At 40.7% G+C, this 19,153-nt stretch overlaps 1 protein-coding gene across 48 annotated transcripts in view; it reads left to right on the top strand.

Moving 5' to 3' along the window:
* RIMS2 (regulating synaptic membrane exocytosis 2) overlaps positions 1-19,153 on the top strand; it is a 340,243-nt gene that overhangs the window by 307,537 nt on the left and 13,553 nt on the right. The window contains exon 1 of one of the 48 annotated variants that reach the window (XM_037381122.1): positions 11,725-12,164. The exons of the other annotated variants lie outside the window; for them this stretch is intronic. Coding sequence (XP_037237019.1) covers positions 12,035-12,164 — 130 coding nt within the window. The 5' untranslated portion in view covers positions 11,725-12,034. Of the gene's footprint in view, positions 1-11,724; positions 12,165-19,153 lie in introns of those variants that run through there. 48 annotated transcript variants of the gene reach the window in all.

Genomic DNA, 19,153 nt, shown 5'->3' with positions numbered 1-19,153 from the left:
GATGAAAGTCTGACATTTGTTAAATCCACAAAAGATTATTTTAGAAAGTAACAATAGCCAGTATTCATACAGAAGAGAAAAAAAAGGAATTTTAATTAACAAAATGTGTATTTTATTTTGTGTCTGAAACAAAAGGAACAGGGTAGGGGGGGGAAGAAATAAGCAAAGAATTATTGGCTTGACTTTTAGGGTTCTGAGAACCCAGAGTTCCTGACAGACCCCTCCAAAAGAAGTGGGAGGGAGAGTTTCTCAGCTCCTCTGCAAACAGCTTATGTTCTATTCAGCTGAATTTTGTAGAGAAAGACTTAACAATCATATATTCTTTATAAAAACTCAGTTGTATTGCTTATGTAGGGGTTATTTTTAACATATTTATACACAAGATTATTTCAAATTAATTGTACGTTGTCTGGCAAACAGATATGGCAAACAGATGGGCTGTTGTCTCCTGATTGTTGTTCTCAGTCCATCATCAACTCCTACACTTTCTGCAGTATAAAAACATAAAAATATGATATAGATGCCAGTGTGTGTGAATAAACACAAGATAGCATTTTTTGTATGTCTGTCTGTGTGTATTTTTATATATTAATTTAAATACACATATGCATATAGACAGACACAGAAATGTGTGCTACAAAGGAGCAGTCACAGTGTAGCTTGGCATCTCCGTCTGCACTGGGAGGTAGGAGGCCACCTGTCCAATCTGTCTGTAAACTGGCCCTTGGGCTTCTGGGCAGGTGAGTCAGAAGTTGTATGTTGTACCACTGTGCACTCTGTTGAGATCAATCTTGATGTGCTTGTATTGTACTAGTCCAAAAAGGTTTGAGAACCTCCTTTACATAACTGACAGCCACCAGCAGTATCGGTCATTGGGGATTCTGACATCTTCTAGGTTTGGTTCTATTCTTTTTGTAGCTGTACATAGTTACTGGCTGAGTCAATAGGTTTTCTATTTTCAGTTGACATTGATTGTTCACGTCTCCAGGGCCGAACATTCATTCATTTTCCATAGTTGGTACTCTGGCATTGCAATCTGCTACAATCAGATTTTTTCAAATTTTTGTCCATTGACTACTAAGGGAGCTTAGGCAGCTGGCTTCAAGTAGGCTCCTGCTTTCAATGTGCAGAAGAGAAATGAGATGAATCTTGGTCTATGTCAGTGCCACACAGCAAGGCAGGGTCACAAATACCTGAGCTGACTCCAGATAAACAAGTGACATATTATGCAAAACTATTTAGCATGGCCAAACCCAGCACTGATGTAGTTTCCAGTACCCAAGCTGGGGCTAAAGTACCAGCTCTGTTGTGCTGTGTAAGTAAACATGTTATGTCACACCGCATGGACTGTTCAGATCTTTTATTTTCTTTCTTTCTTTTTCTTCCTTTCTTTCTTTCCTTCTTTCTTTCCTTTTCTTTCTTCATTTCTCTTTCTTTTCTTTCCTTCCTTCTTTCTTTCTTTCTTTCCTTTCTCTTTCTTCCTTTCTTCCTCATTCTTCCTTTCTTTTCTTTCTTTCTTCCTTTTCTTTCTTTCTTTCTTTCTTCCTCTTTCTTTCTTTTCTTTTCTCTTTCTTTCCTTCTTTCCTTCTTTCTTTCTTTCTTTCTTTCTTTCTTCCTCTTTCTTTCTTTTCTTTTCTCTTTCTTTCCTTCTTTCCTTCTTTCTTTCTTTCTTACTTTCTTTCTTTCTCTTTCTTCCTTTCTTCTTCTTTCTTTCTTTCTTTCTTTCATTAGAAACTCTCTTTTCTTCTCTAACCCAGAGAAACACCTTTGCATTTAGATGAGTCATTTACCACTAGCAATGGGGGCTGCCATGACCCTTGAAAAAGAATGCAGTTACTGGATTTTTACTGTTTGTACTACAATTCTTTGTTAGAATGATACTGGTGGTGTTTTTTTATTTAAAATAGCTAATACAAGGAAATAAAGAAAAAGGCACACATTTCACTTTCTGACGAGGAAATCATAGTCCTCACTTCAGTAAGCCAATCTAAATTTACACTAGTGAAATGGAAACTGATAGAAACTATATCTTAATATTTATAGGTAGGCAAAAATTAGTAGGAATATTATTGCTAATACCTTTGAAACAGTGTATGCTGATGGAGATTGTCCAGATGGCAGGAATTTTTTGCTTCTGACTTACTGGGGATGGTGTAAATCTGGTTCCATTTCTTTCTGTTCTGCAGTCTGCCTTTCAGACCGTAAACTCTTTTAGGCATGCACTCAAACTATGAGTTCATACAGTGCTTTCTATATTCAGGCCCAAGCTTTCTTGGTCTTCTAGCATTATCTTTATGCAAACTTTGACTAAATATGACAACAAAAAGTAGCCAGCTGAAGCTATAGGACCAACATTTTGAAATACAGACAAATAGTAAATAGAGCACAATCATAGGAAAATTGATCAAAATTGGGAATATTATTCACAGATCCATGCTTTTCGGTGGTTTTGTAGATGAGCAAAGGTGGCTTGACCTTGACTTCAATGATGCCTCTCCCACCTCCCTTATTTTCAGCCATTTACACTTTAGGTGACAGCCTTAATTATACCTGAAAAATAGTCAACCACATATCTAAGAGAGCTTTGGAAAGTATGATATTTTTAGATCATCTTGGATGGGACATCATACCAGCTGGAGGAGTAAATCTTATTTCTTAAAGTCAAATGTAAGTAAAGAAGCTAAAGTTGTTCAGCATTTTGCAGGATCCAATGCAGGTCATGCACGTTGCCAAATATATATCGGCACATCTGGTTTGTAATCAATATTAGCTAGTACTACTGCTAGTAGTAACAACAGTAATAGTAGCAATGGCATACTAGTCTATGGAATTATACTGCTTTCTGTTTGTTAATCTCAGTCCTCAAATATTAAAATGTGAAAAGATATCCAGTGAGGCCTTACATGTAATCCTATGTGAGTGAAAAGTTTCTAAGAGTTCCAGGTTATGCACACCTATTAAAACTTCACATATGATGTTTTGAATCACATTTGAACTCATTATAAGTTATAGCATGGCTGGTTGGCTTTTAAACAGGTTTCAATCAGCTAACATTTCATAAGTTACTTGTAGCATAGTGACTGAAGCCAAATAAGTTGTTTTGCAAGCTAACTTCATATTCCATGTCCAGTGGGCACAGTTACCCAAATCCATACTGTGATACTCGCCTAACCTCCAAAACAGGCTTTTGGAAATAATTTCTGGCCCATTTTAACTCCTGAACCAGGACTTCATTGGAGATGCTCTAGAACTTCAAACCAATGCTGTGCAGGAGACTCTCCTAAAAATGTAGCAGTGAAATGATCTAGTTCCTGTGCACCAGAATGTGTCTTGATATTGTGATTGCTCATGTAGACACAGCTGTGGATTACCAGAATGAAAACAAATAAAAGAGAAAAACAAAATTGGTTTTGAGCAGCAATGACATTTTGGGATTCACTGATTGTATGATCATGGCTGAAGAGACACTACTATGACCCAAACACCATGGAAATGAGCACAGTGTAATGACACATTCCTCTGCCAGCAATACAAACAGTGTGAAAACTTACAAAATAAAATTAAAATTTGTGATTTTGTCAGTTAAACATGACATCAGTAGATAAAAGTATATGTCTTTCCTCTCTGTCATTTAGACTTTGCTTGGAGAGTATTTTAATTGTTATTTCTGGATGGATCCCAGTGCCCACCAATTGACTCAGATTCTAGTCAGTGAGTTTATAGCTGACCTTTAAAATTAAGGTGTTTCATTAGTGAACTGAATTCTCTAAATATGGTCCCCTTGTAAAATCCTCATTAAGACTTAAAGTATTCACACCACATATATCTGCACCCGTAAGAAGTGACATTCATGTCCTCATAAAATAATGTGGCTTCCACTGGCGTTCTGGCGCTTTCAGGCATTCAGAGATTCCTACCTGCCAGGTAGCACTAACCATAAGGATGTGAGTGGAAGCTAGGCTGGCTGACTAGTGGAGCTGGTTACCAGTGGATTACACAGTGCAGGCAATTTGAAAGAGATTGATTTTCAAAACAGATGTGGCAAGTCTCTGCAGGGCTTTGGATAACAGAAGAAGCCTCAGAAAACCACTGTTTGGTTGTTCTGCACTGAAATAATGCACAGGACTGTAGCATGGAGTTTCCAATAAATTAGTCTGTGGTCTCAAGAAAAACAGATAACCTAATAGGCACAGATTTGCAAAATCATCCCCACTTAGTATACATTATTATTCTAGAGGTTATGCCAAAATTGTGTTACAGACTTAGAAGACAAATGTCTTTTTACAGAGCTGATGTTTGGACTCACCAAAACTTTCACCACTCGATGATAAAGTAATACTCTTATCTGGCAAACATATTGAACCAGAACTGCATGTAGCAGCAATGTCTCACAACATATGTACTCTCTAGACATTGCAGTCCTTGAGTGCAGAGAACAGTGCGTGGCAGGTACATACCTTGCTTTCCATCATGTTTTCATTTGTCATTTTCACAGGTTGTTTGCAAAACACATTTCATCTCAGTAGGGATTGGTTTTTGGTGGGATTTTTTTCTACTTTTTTAAAAAAAAAAAAAAAAATACAGGCATAAAGATCATAGGGTGCTTTTCCACAGTGTGTCTTCTTAAGTAATACCAGCAGACCACTGTATCGACGCAGGTGCATTGACTGGGTGCATTCCTTGTGCAGTACAGTGTGCTCCACAGGCTGCTGAAGTACCAGCAGTTCTGTACTGCCTCTGTCCCTTCTGTACTGAAGACTGAACTATAGAGGGAAACAAATCATGTTTCATGAGGTGACAGTTTCAGAAACTAATTACGTTATCCCCTTCTAAGAAACTTTCAGTAGATTACACAGGCAGCTGAAATAATAAGATTTGAGAGTATACATGAATAACTGCAGCTTGTTTCTAAGCTGATGGATCTGATGAATTATAAAGAAGGTTAGTTACTCTCAGAGACAGAAAGATGGATTAGGATCTAGAGAGAGCAGATAGCCTCTGTGCAATTAGAAAAAAAGAAAAAAAAACACTTGGGTTTGTTTTTTTTACAGCTTGATATTGTTTCTTTCTCAAAACCACCTTTTCCTTAGAAGAGCATGTATATTTTTATTTCTGTACTCTTTTTCTCACACCCTGATAAAGCATTATGAACTAACATATTTTCCTGTGCTGTAAGACACCTTGTGGTTTGCAGATTGCCTTGTGATCACAAAGGTGTGAAATTATTCTAATCAAAATGGAAATACTCAGCTGTATAAAGCTTTTCTGCTCCAATTCTGACCTCTTAGTCACTTGTGCGCTAGCTACACTGCATTGCTGCCTGCTAGCCCATTAACAACTCCCATTGTCATTTAGAAAAATTATGACTTTATTTTGGTTTTGTGGTTTTATCGTAAACATTGCAGGGGAAAGTTGAATATATTTTATTTAAATAAGAACAGGCAGCTTTTACATGTGAATAATACTAGCATTAAAGCAAATGAGACTTACTTCTGTAGATTTTCTTCATGTTCATTGAAGAAGGCATAATACAGAAGAGAATGCCAACTGCAGGACAGGCAACCCTACTACATTTTTTTTAAGAAACTAAAACTGGTATCTCCATGGCTCTAAAAGAATCCTATGTTTCCAGGAAGAAAAATCTTACTGCTTTTCCAATTCTACCTTATAAAACATTTTTTATGCTAATATTTCTCAATTTCATTTTATGAAATTGAAATCTGTGGTTTTGGAAGAGACATAATGAAGCAATTTCTTTCAGCTCTTCAAATCTGTCTTGTCTGAAAATGTGCAGATCTTTGAAATGATTCCTGCAAGGGCTAAATTACTTGCAGGTAGAGTTGCACTGGCACAGGCTGCCAAGACATTTGGAACAGTGGGAGCATTTTTCCAGTGGAGGAATACTGGAATTGGGTACCAGCAAATTAGTCCCAATGTGGACATGCAAAACAAGCGGTTCTAGGAGAATCCTGTTTTGCTGATACAACCGTACTTGCACTAACAGCTAGGGAATTCTCACAGAACAGTTGTGTCAGTCAGCAAAGCTATTTTGGTAGAAATCTGTACTGTGTACCTAGATTAAGATTTGGGGTGGAGTTGTCCTTAAAGTAGAAAATGCCAAAGGGATTGGGGGAATGGAAAAATATACTGCTACCACATAAGCAGATGGAAAAGTGTGGTTGCATTCTCTGTGACTGCTTAGTAGGGAATGCTCAGAAAATCCAAAATTTATTGATAAAAAAAAAAATAGAATTGAGAAAACATAGAAAATAGAATTTAGAAACAATGTAGATCATTATGCCATGAAACTTCAAGAAGAGCTGGAGTTTAATGCTGCATGGATTGGGAGCCGTTGCCCTGGGACAGAGATCATGATCATGTTAGTCATGATCAGAAAAATACTAAAGCAAGAATAGTGAATTGTTATATGATGGGAAACAGTAAAAACAGTCATTACTTTGTGAAAGACCTTGTAGCTTTCTGGAATCTGCCCCTTCCAAGTGCTTGGCTGGAGTTGGCACATGCCCCTGTATGTAGGCATAGGGACAGCCAGCACTGTCCTAACATTTAGCAAATTACAGTAAGTAATGGCTTGTTACTGCCTGTTACAAGTTTTCATACATAAACACTATTTTACACTGACTGGGCAGTACTTTTATTGATCTTTTCAGTGATTTGTTTTAGCTTTCTAAAAAAAAAAAAAAAAGAGGGGGAAAAAAAAAAAAAAGGTTATTTCAGTAATAACTGCAGTCTTACCTCCCGGTGATACTTAACCTGGACAAAATCCTGGAAATTCTTTGAATAATAACTTATTTGAAGAATAGCATTTCCTCCATGTAATACTGGTGATATTTATTTTCCCTTTTCTATCTTCCCATAATTAGATAAATGCTGAGTTTTCAATAGGTTTTTTTTTTTTTTGAACAGTGAGATACTTCAGCTAGCTCTTTTTCTGAGCCCCTTGATGTTTATCAAGTGTTTCTTTTGATGTGTGTTGGCTGTCTCTGTTTAAGGAAGGCTGAGGGTAGGAGAGGAGGGCAAAACTCAGTTAAATAAAACATGGTCTAGATGGCACCTCAGTGGGAGGTGTGTGGGACTGTCCCTCACATTACAAGAGGACACCATTTGCCCTTCTTGTAGTGACACATTGCACAAAGATTTCTCCTAAGTGGAAAGTCATTAAAGGGTTTGAATTATACTTGTAGTATATTATGCCTAATAGTTGACAGATGTAGTGCAAGTTAAAGATAATTAACCTCTGTAGAAAGCTAGGCAACTGAATTGTCTTTTCCGAAGACAACCATGACCGAAATAAATTCATCTGTATCAAAGAAATCTGTGGGCAATGATTGACAGAAAAGCAGACAAGATGCCAAAGAAAAGGGCAATAACTCCTTTCCAGTCCCACTCCCAGAATACCTTCCTCAGCTGCGGGTTTAAAAGGGGGTGTTCATAAAACTTTAGATCACCTTTCCATGGTGTCTGTGCTGGAGAATTCTCTCCAAAATGTGTACAAGGCCTTAAGAATCCCTTTACAGCAATGTGTGCTCTTACCTTATGCTCAGGAGCCAGAGCAGGCTTTAGGAGATAATCCATAACATAGGCAATAATAAAAAATATATCTGCACAAATAATTTTGTGTTCTTCAAGTCCAGGAAATTATGACCTCTGGGTTCAGTACACAGAAGTAGCAAGAGGAAGTAAAGAAACTTTTTTTTCTTCTCTCGCCCCCCCCCCCCCCCCCCCCCCGAAGAAAGGTATGTTTTCATGAAGGAATCATCAAATCACTATTTCTTCAAAACATTCCCATTTAAAGTGCATTCCCATTTAAAGTGTAATAATTTGTGTTTACTGGGAGCAGACTTGCTGAAGTATACCCAGTTACAATCTAAACATGGATAAAGATGAACAATAAGTTAATTTCCATATTAATGTTTTTTAATTACCACACATAGTATATCTATATAAGCATGTTTACTAAATTCACAATCCTGTTATTGGCTGGTTGCATTTAGTGCAGGTTGGCACTGAAGATCCAGTGCCACAACTTCATGTTACTGATGGTTTTTAGTATTTTTCAGGCAATACAACTAGTAAGCGATTGCTTTCCTAGTTTGGTGGATGAGCCACCCAAATATTTCATATTATATCCAACTCTACAAATAGAATTGCCTCAGGACGGTACATACATTTATAGCAGATGTTTGACCTTGTTCTGCTTGGCCTGGATTCTTACAACATAGTGTTCTTTCAGCAAACTATCAGAAAATGTTAAAGAAATATGATACCTGTGAGTCTCATGCTTTGGCTTGATATTTAGCATTGAGATGGGAGTTTGGATGCAGTTCCTTTAACAGAAATTTGATTCACTTGCAATTGGTAACACAAATCAATGAGTAGCAGTTAAAATGCTAAGAATCAGCAAAACAACTGGAGACGTTGTCAATGTCAGGGTAGTAAACTTGTTTTCTGCAGACAAGGCATGTGCCTACATTTTCGTCAATTAGATTATTTGTATAATGCAATCATTAGCAACTGTTCTAGGCAAGCCTCCCCAAATCCTAGAATCCTGACGATATATGGATTTCTCTGTTCTCTGTCTTTTTCATTCTTCCCTTTAAACCTTTATTTTACAGAAAGAGAACAGGAGAGAGAAGCTTATTGAGGAAGCTTGGACAGGATCGTGACCCAGTGCTTTGTCACAGATTTGCTGAATAGGTGTTTTGTATCGCAACCTCTATTTGGGGTAATTTGGAATTAACTTTGGCTTGTGGAATATTTAAAGTGATTTTCTTGGTTGAGGCTGATTTTATCAATGCCAGTAACAGGATTTTCTATATCCTGTGCAACACTAGCGAAACCATCAACTTGTTATAATTGCTGTGGATGCCAGGTCTTGTTCAATGCTGAGGGGTGGAGAGAAGTAGGGGTCCTGGCACTGTGGCACAGCCTTCAGGGCACAGCCAAATTCCCACTGAGACCACACATCACCAGTGAAGTGCCCCATTAGTGTCCTGTTTGGTGCAGCACGTTGACCACCCCATGATGGCCGTGTCACGGCAGGACGTCAGGCCTCTATGTCACAGGGAGACTCCCAGTTTCTGCTGAGGTCAGAGCATAGGAAGAGGTGGCGGAGGTGCTCACCCTCTTATGGGGGAAGGGAAACAAGAGCAGACTGCTTGAAAGGTTGCTGGCTTCTAAGCGGGTGTTACTTCTTCCACAAGGGATACTTCTAAAGGGAGTACTTACAGAAGGAGTATTTCTAAATGGGAGTGAAAGTGATGTTACAAATGAGTTGCTACTCTGAATAAGCATTCTATAGTTTGTATTTTTGTAAATACCTCCAAGTCATCCAGCTGTTGTTTTACCTTTCTCTGCATCCTCAACTTCTTTTTCAGTTTCATTCAGCTGTTTTCATGAAACTCATCCGTAGTTCAGCTAAAATGTAATGAACATGAATTTATTTTTTTGGCATCCAACTTCTGAAAAGCAGCCATGAATTATTATTTAATCAAGCCACTGACATTTACTTTTCTGCCATATCTTACACTGATAAATATGTTGAAGGCTGTTATTTTGTCTGCTTTAGTGTTTATAGATAGAAAATACTATAGTCATCAAGTCTTTTAAAGATACCTTTAGCAATTACTTCAACATGTTTTATTGTTTTTGCCAGTTACATGATGATCCTATATTACAGATTTATTATTATTACTATCATAATTTTTCTCAGAGCTCTTTGCTTTATAGTCTTTTAGTATCGTCTTTTTACAGTAAACTGTAAACAGAAAAAGTTCACCCTGCAACTTGAATATACTTTAGTATGACACAGTGCTGGTACAAATGCAAAGGGTAGCTTGAGAGGAATTGCTACCAGTATTGCAGGCTAAGCAGGTGTCCACCTCCAAGCAGCGTGGCTCAGCAGGTCCCTGTGATCATGGCCTGCCTATGGTCCTGCTCGTGGCATGGGAGGGAGGTGTTTGTATGTCTCGGCAGCTCACCTTCTCCGTAACCTGCAAAGAGTCACGGGTACATTGGAAGGTGACAAACTTTGGCATGTGGCCAGAGAAACATGAACTGACATAGAATGACCAGCTAAATAGGCATTTTGGAGTATGACCTGAAAGAGATGTCTGAACGATGTCAAAGCCTAGACAATTGCCCTGGACATAATTTGTAGCTAGTGCAGGGGAGGAGAGGATTCATGTTGTTCTAAAATAAGTGCCACAGGAAACATATTTTATTAGGAATACGAGATTATACTTACCTAGAAATGAAAATATTGTGCATATTGTAAATATAACTGTCAAAACTCACTGTTTCCCCATAGATCGAGTGATGATGGGTTCCATCCCTGAGTGCTGAAGTTCTGATTAGTTTTCATTCCTTAGCAAAGCATGCGAGTACTAGTGCTGGCTGTTTATAATCTCTTATTATTATCCAGGCACAAATATTACTTTCCAAATATCAACTTAATGAAATATGCTCCAGGGGTGTGACTATACATGTTCTTCATGGAGAGTTTCAGATGGCTTCAAACTGGCATTCTGTCTCCAAAGTCTGTTAGATCAAACCCTAAATATCATTTACCATTATTTTGGGGGATTTAAAGACCTTTGAAAGAAAACTGAAAATAGTACCACAGTTACTAACATCACTGTTTGAAGGGCCATTAAGAAAACAACAGCCATGTGCAAGGTTTGATATTGCTTTTGCACTGTCATGAACTATAGGGGAATAAGTTACTGATGCTGCAAAAGACTGTTACAGTAGCTAGTTCCTCTTCTTAATTATATCCAGTGCTTTCCTAATTTTTTTTTGGGGGGTGGGGTGGGGGGTGGGGTGCCAAATGCTATATGCTCCATTAATATAATGTACTGGATAAACAGAAAAGAAAGGTAATGTTAAGCAGTGGTGTGGAACGTAGAAAAGTAAAACTGATTTATTTTTTTTTTAAGAAAAGCGTTGTAGCTATGAGCAAATCCTGTGCATTCAGAAAGGATACACCTACATTTGCTAAGCAGGCAGGTGTGCTTCAGAGAAAAACAGCTTGGCTTGATGTAGACAGATGAAGGATTAACCCGTGGCTTGTGGGGCCGATTCCATCACCGGGAGCAGAAGCAATGGGCACAAAGTGAAACACAGGAGGCCCCCTCTGAACATCTGGGAAAATTTCCTCACTGTGAGGGTGAGCGAGCACAGGTTGCCCAGAGAGGTTGTGGAGCCTCCAGCCTTGGAGACACTCAGAGCCGTCTGGACACGGGGGTGCAGCCCGCCCTACCCAGGTGACCCTGCCTGAGCAGAGGCGTTGGACCAGATGACCTCCAGAGGCCCCTTCCCACCTCAGCCCCCGCTGTGGCTGCGTGATTCACTCCTCCTCCGTACGGCCACCGCCAGAGAGCGGACACTTGCCCGTCGGCTGCAGGCGTGTCACGCCGGCCGGGCGTGCTAGCAGTGGTCACCGGCCTCAGCCGCCCCCGCCGAGCCACCCCTCCCGCCGCCTTCCCCCCGCGGGCAGCGTCCCTCGGGTCCCCGGCCGTGCCCTGCCGCGCCGGGGCCACCCCTCGGCCCCGCGGCGAGCGGGCGGGGAGGAACGAAGTTTGCGGGCGGTGCCTGCGGGGCGGCCCGCCGCTACCGGCCGGCGCCGTTTCCCGGTCCTCCCTGCGGCGCGGCCGGTATTTACGGCCGCCCGCGGTGGGGCCGCCCCGCCGGCGAGGCTCGCACGACGGGCGCCCCCCGCCCCTCGCCACCGGCTGACGGGTCACCCCGCTGATAGGCGGCCCCGTGCTGGCTGCGGCGGCCCGCCCCGCCGTGAGCAAGCGGCGCCGGCAGAGCAGGGCACGGCGGGGCAGAGCCGAGCTCCGCGGCGCACAGTCCCCCAGCGCTCTCCGCCGCCCGCTGTCCCCCGCGGCACGGAGCGCCCGCGGAGGGCTCCGCTCCGCTCCGCGCCCCGCCGCTGCCCCGCGCCGCGCCGCCCGCCGCCAAGACGCCGCGCTTCTTGTACCGCGCCAAAGGCGGGTGCCGCTCGGCCAAGATGGGGCGGCAGACGGCGGCCGGCGGTCGCGCCATGCAGCGGTCGCAGAGCCGGAGCAGCCTGTCCGCCTCCTTCGAGGCGCTGGCCGTCTACTTCCCCTGCATGAACTCCCTGGAGGAGGAGGACGGAGGTGAGGGGCCGGGGCCGGCAGGTGTGCGCGGGGTGGGCCCCCGCCCGCCGTCCCGTGGGGGTCCGGGCGGCCGTCGGGGCGGGGGCGGTCCCGGCAGCGGCCCCCGCCGGGAAGGGCCGGGGGTCGGGCGGGCGGCGGAGCGGGGCGCGGGGCTCGGTGCGGGGACCTGGCTCCCGGAGAGGCACCTGTGCTGAGAGAGGGGCTGGTGACACGGGGCTGGCCGGCGGGGGGCGAGGTGTGATTTAGGTGATCTTCGTCGTCCCATTGGAAATGAAGTTATTAGCTGAGCTTTGTTGGGGGGAAAAAAATGTGGTTGAAAATGGGGGCTTCCCACCTTCTGCTCAGTGCTGCACTTCCTCAAGGGTGGCTTTCCGACGCTACATGGCTTTGCTCAGGTATCCCTTGTCTGTCGTTACAACATAATTTACAGAGAATGCCCGATCTGAACAATTAAACACTGTCTCTGATTAACTTTTTCTTCGGAACAGCAGTGTAGGCAGAAGGTGGTGTGTACAGGTGTACCTTGCAGGTCTCACTCTGTTACTCGCTGGTAAACTGTGTGTAATTTTCATATATTTATTGCAGGACCATAACTTTACAGAACAAAGAAAAGAAATGCAACGGGTTTTCTCTATAACTGTGGCAAAAAAGCCCAAGAAACAACAACAAAAAACACCAAAAAAACACCAAAAACCCCTAAGGTAGCTATCAAAAAAACCTGGAAAATAGAAAGTTCCAGTTGCTATTCAGGATGTGTGTAACAAATGTACATGTCGAGTTGCATGGCACCAGACCCTACCCAGGACAGAACAAGTGTTTCATGAGTTTGTTTTGAAAACACCGGTTTCATAAAGAAAATTATCTTGTGGTTTAAATATGTTTACATATGGAATGAATTGAGGGTCTTTCCAGTGTTTATCAGTACTAATTAAAGGGTTTTAATTTCATTAAGATTAAGGGACCATATTGAACCTTCAATATATTTGAGCAATATCAAATTAAGATACCAGTATTTGTCCAATGCTGCTAGACAAACGTGTACAACTGTGTGTGTACACCATTCATAGTCTGTATTTAAAATATCATCGTATGCATATATCGCCTTCCACATCTCAGGTGGAGAGCTGAGCATCAAGCGTTTGTCCGCAGTCTTCCCACTTAGCTTTTCATGTGCAACAGTCCCTGAAGTATCTTCTGCAAAGCTGCATTCCTTTTCTGGTGCAAATGCCGAGATGTGGTCCCTTGCTTTTCCCCTGGACCCTGCTCTGAGGTTGACCAGGTTGTCCCTTTTCCATAGACAAGAGGCAGCTGCATCCTGGGGTGAGATGTGCTGTCCTTCAGTACTCTCATCTGCTCCCTGCCTTGGAACAGTGAAGTGAACTGCAAAATATTGCCAGTAGACCACAGGGTAGGCTTCAGAGGGCATTTTTAATCTTTTGACATGCTAATAAATGCTGTAGCTGAAAACACACGTTTTTTTAAATGCTGAAAATATTATAAATAGTGCTAAACACACTTAGGTATTCTTTAAAGATTTTTTTTATCTCGATCATTCCAAAATAGTTGTCTTTTCAGGCTTGATTATTAGTTAGAATACTTGCATTAATCTTGTGTGAAACCAGAGTATTGATTTGTTTTGTTCTGGTCTGTTTTCTTTACTTCTCTAGAAAACACTTAACTTATTCCTCCGTTGAGATCTGTCTGTGTTTAAAAGTGTTCATTGGTTCAAAAAAATAAGAAATATGTGGAAATCAGTAGAGGAATATCTGTAAATTTAAGGGTAATTATAATCACTTGCAAGTGATTTAAACAGAAGTGTTCAAAGAATGTATACTGATTTTTTTTGCATGTTGTGTTGATATGTTACCATATCCTATTTAGATGTAGGTTACACATGAAAATGCAATTCATATGATTCCAGTGGGGAAAAAAAGAGATAATTGCTATGCAGTTTTTATGGAGCTGAGTTTCTGCTACTGGAGATTTCAGACATACCAGGTTACATAGGGAGTGACAGGCATGACAGCTAAATCTTTTCCCATGTCCTGTCATTGAGATAAGAAGGGAAAAAATGTGATGGGCTTTTTTGCTGGCAAGTCACCTCTGCACTCAAATTGGAATTTTTTGTCTTCTGAGTGCCTCTATGCAATTATATTTATGTACCGCCAGTGCCCTGAAGTGGGTGTGGTACGTGCATTCCCATGTTCATGTACTTAATCTTTTTTTACATCTTTTTTTAATCTGGAAAAGATAGATGTTAAACCCACTTCATAGGTTATCCATCCTCAAGATGTAGTTAATTCTGCATAAGATGGGGGGGTTAAAAAAGGATAGCCTTCTACACATGTGCTCTTACATTTCCCACTCAATCACATTTTTGATGTAAGTAGAAAATCTGACCTGTTGAGGCATTTATTTATGATACTTTCTTGAAGACCTTTGTTCATTAACTGCTGAAATGAATACACTGGTCCATAGGTATATCTTTGGGTATGAAAGAATAATAATACTGTCAAGTTCAGAAGTAACTGAATAGTAAGTGACTCAATACTATGTATTAATCAGAATAATTTTAGAAACTTTTTGACCATGATGATTGAGAAGATCCATTTAGAGTGTCAGTTGGTTAAAGAAGGAATCTTCTTAAACCCAGGCATCTAAGCTGTAATGTACTGAAGAAGTCGCCTGTGGAAAGGCTGCAGTTTTCCAGTTCGTAGCCATGAACATGCCATGAGGAGGCCTGAACTTGCCATGGTCAGCCAGGTTTGCAGCACAGAGAACTGCTATTCACTCTACCTACAGTTAGATGAGTCCTTCAAGTTTATTCACATTTGTTATTTTTAAAAGGAGTTTATTATTCTTAGCTCTGTCCAGTAAAAGGTATCAAAAAATCAGTATCTTATCAATTTCTTTCTGGCATGTGTGCATATGCACACACGGAAATAACATGTCATATGGTACCAGAGTAAATTACATACACTGTCAATGTATCAAGGTTACTAAAAAGTGTCTTTTGCATTTTTTGTTAGACTCATTGATGATAAAGTATACAGCCTGCATAATAAAGTGAGAATTGGCATCAAATAATGCTTGGAACAGATTTAAATTATGTGGAAATTGCTGAAGAGGTGTGGGGACAGAGGGCAAATCAGTACATATCTGTGTGCTCTTGAAGCATCTCAAATCTCACATTTTTTTCTGAAATCCTGGCTTTGTTGAAATTAAAGGAAAGTTTGTCATTAAATTCAAAAGACTGGGGAATTTTCCATGTAAATGCGTATGACATCCTTTAGGTGTCTATGTAGTCATACTGCAAAATTTCATGCACATAATATATTTTAAAGTAGCAGATAAGAGTTTATTCAACTTTCCTGTGGACAACTGGAAGATGTGCTAAAGAAAGTACAAGAAGGTTACTGGCAAAGAATTACAGTTATCCAACAGGCACTGAGAAATGAGAGGCTCAGATCACATGTGTTGGTCACTAGAAAGCCTACATCTATTTTTATGAGTGGGACTGTTAACTTGGTGCTTCCTCAAATTACACTGTGTGTATTGTTTGCTGTAATAAACTTGCGCTACAGTTTCCTTTTTATACTCTATTTACATTCACTTCTGATTTTCATTTACCCTGCAGTGTTGATATAAACTGTTAAATAGCAGGTTGCCAGGAGTACAGCTATGGAACTGCTAGTCACGACAAGATCTGTGTGCAGAGCTATGCCCTCCAAAAGGAAGTATATTTCAATTTAATGTCATTTTTGCCATTTTTGGCATTTTTGGGTGGTGGTGAAGCTATTAGATTCAAGGGGAAACCCAAATGCATTACAGGTGCTGAAGAATAACTTCAAGAGATAATTTATGATAAATTTAAGACATAAATTAATTCAGAAAGAACTGGAAAGCATCTTGGTCTCCCAGTATATTAGAAAAACAAAAGGCAATTGAAAAAAAGAAAAAGCCACAGAATGTTCTTCAGTCCAAGACAATCATGCCTAAAATAGCATGAATTACTGGTGTTAGCTGAGGAGAAGTTACATTACAGTTTTGCATATTGATGTTTACTGAAAGAAGTATCTGAGTGTTGCTGAAGGAGTTCGGTGGGAGTAGAAGCACTTTACGGGCTTCTGTCACCTGGCCGGTAACTACTGGGAAAATTGCTGGAGGGGTTGTTCAGTTCCACATGGACTCGGTAGGAGTGTTGCCATTGCTGGTAAGTGAAGGATATGCTGAACTGCTCAGTCGAGCACTGTTACTGGCTTCAGTGGCATTTCTCACCAATTAATCATTGCTCATTGGAAGAGCTGGAATAAAGCCCCACAGTTCCTGGGTTCTATTGCTGTGGTTGGGCCGCCAGATCACACTGTCCCTCTGGAGATCCCAGTGGACAATAACAAGCAGACAATAATTTAACCAGAAATAGAAAATGGGGGAAGTAGTAACAATAAATTCATTAATGCAGGGATTATTAAAGTGAAGAGAATCCGGCACATGAAGTAGTTCAGCTTTAACATTATCCACTTAAAAAGAGCAAAGTACTAGTAGGAGTATCAGGCAATGAAGAAAGTGAGAATAACTACATCTTCTTGGGGGAATCAGCCTACTTTCTGGCCTTGGTGGTAAAGATGACCTTGTTTACATGGGATGTACATAGGCAGAACCAAGGTGGGACATGAAAGAAGGGCATACTGCCCTGTAACAGGGTATCCACTGCAAAAGTTGGAGCTTTAAAGACCTTGGCTTGATTGATGCTAACACGCCAGAGAGTGTCTGCTGTGCATCTCATGCAACAGTGGGGTGGCTCATCTTAGAGGATAAAAATCTCTCCAAATATGGGATAATAATCATTCCACACAGAATCTGTACGACATTTAAGTTTATAGTCAATAATCTTTTTATGTTTGCTGCTAGGGCACTGCTCAGGGGCTGAGCTGAGTCAGCCTTTCCATCAGTGTGGCGGGGCTGGGTCTTTCCCAGTGCTGCAACTCCTCAGGCTGGCTGCAGGCTGGAAGCAGTACAGAAGTCATTTCCAGCAATTTGCATCTCTCTTTCCAGTCCCAAGTGTTTGTACCAATTGCACTCAGGTACTACACTGATGAAGTAGTTGTAGATGCCAAGGTGGATAAGACCTTTTAAAAAAGAAGCATAGAAAAAACCTATACTGTTGCTGGCAAAGTACAGAGTGTGACAAACAAGACACATGTATTCTGGGAAGCACCTGGAAAATCAACAGAAAAGTAGAAGAGCCTGCAGAAGGATTGACATTCAAAGTACAACATACTTCAGCCTGACTATATGATAGAAATGCCCAACAGAGTTTTGAAGCTGTTTGTGTCTTGTATTTGTTGTATTTCTCTTCTGAGCTGCTAGTTACACTGCAGCATGTACTTGCAGAGCTAACAGGTAACTCGGGTATGGCTGTAAGACTGTCAGTGAAGCTACAGTGTGTGACAGATTTAATCTCTGGTGGTACCTACATAAACCTGAAAAAAACCTGTCTCACATCTACATGCTGTAATTGTCATTTTTCAATGGCAAGGTCAACGGTGTAATCAGAGCAGAGGCACACTGTGTTGCCGTTGTTTCAGTTGGAGAGGTAAATGTTTAAACAGCAGCAGTTTGAAATTGGGTCATTACAGTGCGAAATTTGCTCAGTTTTGGTAACTGTGGTTGTTAAAATAATGATATTTGCATAGTATCATTACTCATCTTAGACAAAGCTAGGAGGAGGAACTGTTTCTAATTTGTATAATCTCAGTAGCCATCCAACTACTTGGCACCATCTATCTTATTAAGCCCTAATAGAGGGTGTTGAATTGTTTCAACACACTTGGTCCATCATTCAAAAATGCTGCACAGATCTGTCTGATCATGTATGTAATGACTATACTAAAGATAATGAAGGTTACAATAAAGAACAGTGTTACTGTCATTATTGCATATTTAGAAAGTATTTGTCAATTCATATAATACAAAAATTAAAAAGCAATTCTAAGCTTCTCAATATATACACTCTTCACTGTTGAAGAAGTTTTAATCTGCTCTTGACGCTTGGTGGAATAATTGTTATTACTAAGTTCATAAGAGTGCTGTACATCCAGAAAACTGAATGTAAGTATAAACATAAAAACATTAGCACTCAGATGGTTTCTTTTTACTTAAGATGTTCATCCTTTGTCATTAGCAAAATCAAAGACTGGGTTTAAAGATTTCTTGCAGTGAAGATGTGTGTGCAGCTATTTAGCAGTTCCTTTATGTAAATGTTATATAAAATTAGAATGCAGTTCCGCAAAATTGCTTGCTCTATTTTTTCAGGATTTTAATAGCTTGGGGATGAGACTGATTTCCTACTGCTTTGCATTTTTTGTAGTCACATAGATTGTTGTACAGGCAGTAAAAAGTGGATATACAATGCTACTATTCTGTTTTGACACATGCACAAAATATGCACAAAGTCAGACCTATTATGCTTGAATGAGAAGAACATCTATCTGTGTGGAGATCTTAACGGGTCCAAATGAGGGTTCATCAAAACCTGTTCATTCAGGTCACTTGGCATGTGGGACATACAGCTGTGGGGTGCAAAGCCACGTGCTTCTTCATTGTCGTATCTCTTGTGTTGAGTTTTACAGAGTCATGCGAGGCTTTTGGCAGGTGCGTCCTCTGACTACGCTTAGAAAACCAATGGTCTTATCAGTAACAAAAACAGAGGCTTCTGCAAAAGTGCTGGAAAGGCCTGAGTGGCTCTGTGCAGTTGTGTTCCTGATCCACATCTCACTGTCAGGAGTTGGCCATTTCTAAATAAAGTAATTAGGATAACATTAATTCTGCATTTGATGTCTGACATTTTCATATTGCATAATAACTAAACTTTTTTTAAGATCCCATGTTTGAGGCATTTAATGTGCAAGAGTATTTTTCCAAGCTAGATTCAAACCTTTATGGATCTCCACAAGGATTGGTTGGACTGGCTAGTCAAGGGGTAGTTT

The sequence above is a fragment of the Falco rusticolus genome, chromosome 3, assembly GCF_015220075.1.
Source record: "Falco rusticolus isolate bFalRus1 chromosome 3, bFalRus1.pri, whole genome shotgun sequence".
NCBI lineage: Eukaryota > Metazoa > Chordata > Aves > Falconiformes > Falconidae > Falco > Falco rusticolus.
Note: the sequence above shows the minus strand (reverse complement) of the source record. Positions and strands in the feature narration are given on the sequence as shown.